Genomic DNA, 8,047 nt, shown 5'->3' with positions numbered 1-8,047 from the left:
AAAGCTCCCTCTACACTGTCCCCCGTCAAACACTCCCAGGACAGGTACAGCACGGGTTAGACACAGAGTAAAGCTCCCTCTACACTGTCCCCCATCAAACACTCCCAGGACAGGGACACTGTCGATGATTCTCTGTGATTCCCATTGTTGAGTTCCTCACCTGTTTGCTGCTGCGGTATTCCTGTTTTTTGGAGGTGCTCTGTGCTGGCTGGCTGGGTCCCGAATTCCGAAAGCAGCTGTCCAGGCTGCTGCACTCACCGTGTCCTCCTGTTTCAGAAGACCATGTGGAAGAGGCGGCGGAGGAGCTCTCCGACAGTGAATGTGGCAGGAAGAAAAAGAAGAAATTGTTGAAGAAGCAGAAGGAAAACAAGCCGACTAAGCTGAGGAGGCGCAAGAAGCTGGTGAGTGGCACTCATTAACGTCCTGAGTTGAGAACCAACCCTTTTCCCTGCCCCACTTTGGCTGAGGGGAGGAATGTGGATCTTCCCTTGTACATGACAGGAGTTTTGGAGCCTTCCGCCCCTGAGCCTGTCCCACTGTCGTGTTTCATTCTGGAGGAAATGCGTCCACGTTCAGTACAGCCCCCCAGAGGTGTGGTGTGAGGGGCATCAAGAGAAGGGATGGGGGCTCTGAACCTTGTACATGTTATCCTGCTGCTTTGCTTGTCGAAGCTGCCTCTGAAACACGGTTAGAAATGGTGGTGGGGAAGTGAGTTGAAGTGTCAACGTACCTAAACAATTTCAGAATTTCCAGCACAGGAACAGACCGTTCGGTCCATCTACTCAGTGCTGCTGTGTCTATTCCACATCCGTCTCCTCCCACTCCCTCTTTATAGAATCCTACTGCGCAGAAGGAGGCCATTCGGCCCATCAACTCTGCACCGACCACAGGCCTTACCCCCATAACCCCACGCATTTCCCCTAGCTCGTCCCCCTGGCACTAAGGGGTAATTTAGCACGGCCAATCTACCTAACCTGCACATCTTTGGACTGTGGGAGGAAACCGGAGCACCCGGAGGAAACCCACGCAGACACGGGGAGAACGTGCTGACTCCACACAGACAGTGACCCCAAGCCGGGATTTGAACCCGGGCCCCTGGCGCTGTGAGGCAGGGGGGCTAGCCACCGTGCCACCAGTCTCACCCTATCAGCAAATCCTTCTTTTCCTTTCTCCCTGATGTGTTTATCCAGCTGCCTCCCATAAATGTCTCGATGCTATTCACCTTGACCACTCCCTGTGGGAACAAGTTCCACATTCTCACCCCTCCCCGCTCCCCCCGCGGGAGTGGCCGTCCCCTTCTCCCCGCTCCCCCCCTGCGGGAGTGGCCGCCCCCTTCTCCCCGCTCCCCCCCTGCGGGAGTGGCCGTCCCCTTCTCCCCGCTCCCCCCCCTGCGGGAGTGGCCGCCCCCTTCTCCCCGCTCCCCCCCTGCGGGAGTGGCCGCCCCCTTCTCCCCGCTCCCCCCCCGCGGGAGTGGCCGTCCCCTTCTCCCCGCTCCCCCCCCTGCGGGGGTGGCCGTCCCCTTCTCCCCGCTCCCCCCCTGCGGGAGTGGCCGTCCCCGCTCCCCCCCTCTGCGGGAGTGGCCGCCCCCTTCTCCCCGATCCCCTCCGCCAGAGTGGCCGCCCCCTTCTCCCCGCTCCCCCCCTGTGGGAGTGGCCGCCCCCTTCTCCCCGCTCCCCTCCGCCAGAGTGGCCGCCCCCTTCTCCCCGCTCCCCCCTTGCAGGAGTGGCCGCCCCCTTCTCCCCGCTCCCCCCCTGCGGGAGTGGCCATCCCCTTCTCCCCGCTCCCCCCCATTGGAGTGTTCGTCCCCTTTTCCCCGCTCTCCCCCCATTGGAGCGGCTCCCCCTCCCCTCCCTGCTCCCCCTCCCCTCCCTGCTCCCCCTCCCCTCCCTGCTCCCCCTCCCTGCTCCCCCTCCCCTCCCTGCTCCCCCTCCCCTCCCTGCTCCCCCTCCCCTCCCTGCTCCCCCTCCCCTCCCTGCTCCCCCTCCCCTCCCTGCTCCCCCCCGCGGGAGCGGCCGCCCCCTTCTCCCCCCTCCCCTGCGGGAGCGGCCGCCCCCTTCTCCCCGCTCCCCCTGCGGGAGTTGAGGTGCCCCGTTCAGGACCCGGGTAAAGAAATTTCACCTGAATTCCCAGTTGCCGTTATCAGTCATTATCTGATATTGGTGCCTCTGAGTTCTGCTGTCCTCAAGAAGTGAAAACATCTTTTCTACATCAACCCAACTGAAACACCTTCCAAATTTGAATGATCTCCATCAAACCATCTGTCCGCCTTCTCTTTAGAGAATGGGGTTCCTGTTTGTTCCGGCTGTGTGTGTGTGTTTGAAAGGAAGTGGAACTACGTTAGTATAAAGAAGAGAGAGAACACGGATAGCCCTGGAGCTAGTGATTGTGAATCCTCGACCCCTCGGGATCAGTTAGCTCAGTTGGCTGGACGGCCGCTTTCTCCCCATAGCCTTTGATCCCATTCGCCCCAAGTGCTATATCCAGCCACCTCTTGAATACATTCAATGTTTTGGCATCAACTACTTCCTGTGGTGATGAATTCCACAGGCTCACCGGGTGAAGAAATGTCTCCTCACCTCCGCCCTAAATGGTCTACCCCGAATCCTCAGACTGTGACCCCCTGGTTCTGGACTCCCCCATTTATGGACATTTCTGGGCGGCACGGTAGCACAGTGGTTAGCACTGCTGCTTCACAGCTCCAGGGTCCCGGGTTCGATTCCCGGCTCGGGTCACTGTCTGTGTGGAGTTTGCACATTCTCCTCGTGTCTGCGTGGGTTTCCTCCCACAGTCCAAAGATGTGCGGGTTAGGTTGATTGGCCAGGTTAAAAAAAAAATTGCCCCTTAGAGTCCTGGGATGCGTAGGTTAGCGGGATTAGTGGGTAAATATGTGGGGGTAGGGCCTGGGTGGGATTGTGGTCGGTGCAGACTCGATGGGCCGAATGGCCTCCTTCTGCACTGTAGGGTTTCTATGGTTTCATTGCAGTGTTAATGTAAGCCTACTTGTGACACTAATAAATAAACTTTAAAAAAAAAACTTTAATAGACAGGATAGATTCAGAAAGAATGTTCCCAATGGCGGGGGAGTCCTGAACTACAGGTTATAGAACAAAGAACAGTGCAGAACAGGCCCTTCGGCCCACCAGGCCTGCGACGATCATTTTCCTATCTGGACCAACCCCTTCTATCCCTCTATTCCCCGTCTCTTCATGCGTCTATCCAGATAAGTCTTAAATGTCGCTAACGTGTCTGCCTCAACCACCTCACTTGGCCGTGCATTCCAGGCCCCCACCACCCTCTGTGTAAAAAACCTCCCCCGCACATCTCCACTGAACCTCTCCCCCCCTTACCTTCAACTTGCGCCCCCTTGTAATCGTCATTTCTGCCCCTGAGAAAAAGCTTCCAACTCTTCACCCTATCCACACCCCTCATAATTTTATAAACTTCTATCAGGTCGCCCCTCAACCTCCGTCTTTCCAGGGAGAACAATCCCAGTTTATTCAATCTCTCCTCATAGCTAATACTCTCCATACCAGGCAACATCCCGGTAAACCTTTTCTGCACTCCCTCCAAAGCCTCCACGTCCTTCTGCCGGTGTGGTGACCAGAATTGGACACGAGATTCCAAACGTGGCCTAACCAACATTTTATATAACGTTGTGGATAGTTTTCGGACTGAGGTGAGGAGAAATTTCTTCACCCAGAGGGCGGTGAATGTGTGGAATTCACTCCCACAGTAAGTAGCTGAGGCCAAAACGTTGTGTGATTTCAAGAAGGAATTAGATATCGCTCTTGGGGCGAAAGGGATCAAGGGATATGGGGGGGAAAGGAGGGATCAGGATATAGAATTTGATGATCAGCCATGATCAAAATGAATGGCAGAGCAGGCTCGAAGGGCCGAATGGCCTCCTCCTGCTTCTATATTCTGTATTCTGGACAGTGCAGAAGGCTGTTGCAGGTTACAGAGGGACATAGATAAGCTGCAGAGCTGGGCTGAGAGGTGGCAAATGGAGTTTACATAGAACATAGAACAGTACAGCACAGAACAGGCCCTTCGGCCCACGATGTTGTGCCGAGCTTTATCTGAAACCAAGAACCAAGTTTAATGCGGAAAAGTGTGAGGTGATTCACTTTGGAAGGAGTAACAGGAATACAGAGTACTGGGCTAATGGTAAGATACTTGGTAGTGTGGATGAACAGAGGGATCTGGGTGTCCATGTGCATAGATCCCTGAAAGTTGGCACCCAGGTCGATAGGGTTGTTAAGAAGGCGTACGGAGTGTTAGCTTTTATTGGTAGAGGGATTGAGTTTCGGAGCCAGAAGGTCATGCTGCAACTGTACAAAACTCTGGTGCGGCCGCACTTGGAGTATTGCGTACAGTTTTGGTCGCTGCGTTATAGGAAGGATGTGGAAGCATTGGAAAGGGTGCAGAGGAGATTTACCAGGATGTTGCCTGGTATGGTGGGAAAATCGTATGAGGAAAGGCTGAGTGACTTGAGGCTGTTTTCGTTAGAGAGAAGAAGGTTAAGAGGTGACTTAATAGAGGCATACAAGATGATCAGAGGATTAGATAGGGTGGATAGTGAGAGCCTTTTTCCTCTGATGGTGATGGCTAGCACGAGGAGACACAGCTTTAAATTGAGGGGTGAGAGATATCGGACAGATGTCAGAGGTAGGTTCTTTACTCAGAGAGCAGTAAGGGCGTGGAATGCCCTGCCTGCAGCAGTGGTGGACTCGTCAACGTTGAGAGCGTTCAAGTGGTTATTGGATAAACATATGGATGATATTGGAATAGTGTAGATTAGAGGGGCTTTAGATTGGTTTCACTGGTCGGCGCAACATCGAGGGCCGAAGGGCCTGTACTGCGCTGTAATGTTCTATGTTCTGTGTTGGTCATACTGAATGGCAGAGAAGGCTTGAGGGGCTGAATAGCCTCCTCCTGCTTCTAGTTTCTATATTGATTAACTGTTAGAGTGTGGTATTTATTGTAGTATTGATGAATGAAGTGTTGCTGGTCACAGCACACTCGCTGTTCACCTGATGGTGGGTTTTATACAAGAACAACTTTAATGTTTGCACAAGGCAAATGAAATGGAATCGTGCTCTGAGCTGTAAAAGACCCAGAATCAGCTGAAACTCACTGAAGATTTGTTCTTTATTCATGTCCAATATGTTAAGAGTCTCCTCTGGAGGCTTTCAGCCACCATAATGCCGTCGTGTTCTGGTGCACTTTTACTCAAGCCTATTCTCTTTATCTGTGTTGTTTCACGGATCATCTGTTGCTTATTACTATAGGATTAATAACCGTAATATAACTATTAGCTAATAGGAGACCAGCTGTAAGTTAAAGCAACATTCAGGACAAAATATCTGACCACGCGCCCAGTATGTTTCAGTGGGAGTTGGCTAGAGGCTGGAATCTCGCGAGGTGATGAAGGGACACGGGTATGAAGCTCGTTGTAATCTTCAGGAGGTCCCTCTATTCGATTCTGGCCTGTAACTCAATCCTGGGCATCCCACATTCTCTGTATAAACCACCCCCCGAATCCCCAGCTGGATTCCAGTCTATGGCTCACTCCTGGTGTCCGTGCCCTTCAGCAGAGTATGGAGAACAAACATGGGTCCCAGTGCTAGTGGCCAAACGCGTGAAAACTTGTCAAAAAATACACAAGGACAGAATTGGTCTCGGCTGTGATGCCCTCTGTGGTTAAATAGTTTGCAAGCACTCTCGTTCGGAGAGGCCTCCTCAGCACCGGTTGGTCTAGTCGAAGCTAGTTTGTCCAGAGGAGGTGGTAATTGAGATTTTGATTTGATTTATTATTGTCGCATGTACTGGGATACAGTGAAAAGTATTGTTTCTTGCGCGCTATACAGACAAAGCATGCCGTTCATAGAGAAGGAAACGAGAGAGTGCAGAATGTAGTCATAGCTACATAGAGAAAGATCAACTTAATGCGAGGTAGGTCCATTCAAATGTCTGACGGCAGCAGGGAAGAAGCTGTTCTTGAGTCGGTTGGTACGCGACCTCAGACTTTTGTATCTTTTTCCTGATGGAAGAAGGTGGAAGAGAGAATGTCCGGGGTGCGCAGGGTCCTTGATTATGCTGGCTGCTTTTCCCCGAGGCAGCGGGAAGTGTAGACGGAGTCAATGGATGGGAGGCTGGTTTGCGTGATGGATTGGGCTACATTCGCGACCCTTTGTAGTTTCTTGCAGTCTTGGGCAGAGCAGGAGCCCAGACCAAGCTGTGATACAACCAGAAAGAATGCTTTCTATGGTGCATCTGTAAAAGTTGGTGAGAGTCGTAGGGGACATGCCAAATTTCCTTAGTCTTCTGAGAAAGTAGAGGTGTTGGTGGGACTTTCTTAACTATAGTGTCGGCATGGGGGGGACCAGGGCAGGTTTTTGGTGATGGGAAAGTGCTGAATCAGGAGACATGATTAGTCCAGCTTTCCCCGTATCTATGATGGAGGTGGCCATTTGGCCTCTCCAAGAATGAGGGGTCTTTCCAACACCTGGCTTGGGGACAGGTCTCCCATGGCCTGTGGGACTGAGCTCTGGCACATTGATCTGCAAGGAGGTGGTCGATTCCTGAGTTTGCACAGAACTGCTGCAGTGTCCATCCATGATTTAGTAAGGGGAGGTCGTGCCTGACAAACCTGTTAGAGTTCTTTGAAGAGATAACGAATAGGTTAGACCAAGGAGAGCCAATGGATGTTTATCTATCTTGACTTCCAAAAGGCCTTTGACAAGGTGCCTCACGGGAGACTGCTGAGTAAAATAAGGGCCCATGGTATTCGAGGCAAGGTACTAACATGGATTGACGATTGGCTGTCAGACAGAAGGCAGAGAGTTGGGATAAAAGGTTCTTTCTCAGAATGGCAACCGGTGACAAGTGGTGTCCCGCAGGGTTCAGTGTTGGGGCCACAGCTGTTCTCTTTATATATTAACGATCTAGATGACGGGACTGGGGGCATTCTGGCCAAGTTTGCCGATGATACAAAGATAGGTGGAGGGGCAGGTAGTATTGAGGAGGTGGGGAGGCTGCAGAAAGATTTAGACAGTTTAGGAGAGTGGTCCAAGAAGTGGCTGATGAAATTCAACGTGGGCAAGTGCGAGGTCGTGCACTTTGGAAAAAAGAATAGAGGCATGGACTATTTTCTAAACGGTGACAAAATTCATAATGCTAAAGTGCAAAGGGACTTGGGAGTCCTAGTCCAGGATTCTCTAAAGGTAAACTTGCAGGTTGAGTCCGTAATTAAGAAAGCAAATGTAATGTTGTCATTTATCTCAAGAGGCTTGGAATACAAAAGCAGGGATGTACTTCTGAGGCTTTATAAAGCACTGGTTAGGCCCCATTTGGAATACTGTGAGCAATTTTGGGCCCCACACCTCAGGAAGGACATACTGGCACTGGAGCGGGTCCAGCGGAGATTCACACGGATGATCCCAGGAATGGTAGGCCTGACATACGATGAACGTCTGAGGATCGTGGGATTATATTCATTGGAGTTTAGGAGGTTGAGGGGAGATCTGATAGAGACTTACAAGATAATGAACGGCTTAGATAGGATGGACGTAGGGAAGTTGTTTCCATTAGCAGGGGAGACTAGGACGCGGGGGCACAGCCTTAGAATAAAAGGGAGTCACTTTAGAACAGAGATGAGGAGAAATTTCTTCAGCCAGAGAGTGGTAGGTCTGTGGAATTCATTGCCACAGAGGGCTGTGGAGGCCGAGACGTTGAGCGTCTTCAAGACAGAAATTGATAAATTCTTGATTTCTCGAGGAATTAAGGGCTATGGGGAGAGAGCGGGTAAATGGAGTTGAAATCAACCATGATTGAATGGTGGAGTGGACTCGATGGGCCGAATGGCCTTACTTCCGCTCCTATGTCTTATGGTCTTATGGTCTTATGTTACTGCTGTAAGGTCAGTCAGCATTGTTACTGTAGTTACTGAGTACTGGGAACTGAATAGGGAAGTGGTGTTGATGCTGGCCTTGTGAAACACTGGGGCAAATGTTGCTTCATGTGTTAACTCTGTTACCCACAGTTT

General features: G+C 51.7%; 1 protein-coding gene across 1 annotated transcript in view; it reads left to right on the top strand.

Moving 5' to 3' along the window:
• Positions 1 to 194: 194 nt before the first annotated feature.
• LOC144487336 (chromodomain-helicase-DNA-binding protein 3-like) overlaps positions 195 to 8,047 on the top strand; it is a gene marked incomplete at its 5' end in the record, with an annotated part of 178,666 nt that continues 170,813 nt past the window's right edge. Inside the window, one exon of the mRNA XM_078205414.1 lies at positions 195 to 401. Within this exon, the coding sequence (XP_078061540.1) occupies positions 195 to 401 (207 nt within the window). The remainder of the gene's footprint in view (positions 402 to 8,047) is intronic.

This window comes from Mustelus asterias, unplaced genomic scaffold, assembly GCF_964213995.1.
Source record: "Mustelus asterias unplaced genomic scaffold, sMusAst1.hap1.1 HAP1_SCAFFOLD_741, whole genome shotgun sequence".
NCBI lineage: Eukaryota > Metazoa > Chordata > Chondrichthyes > Carcharhiniformes > Triakidae > Mustelus > Mustelus asterias.
The sequence above is the reverse complement of the archived record's forward strand: the minus strand, read 5'-3'. Positions and strand labels throughout refer to the sequence as shown.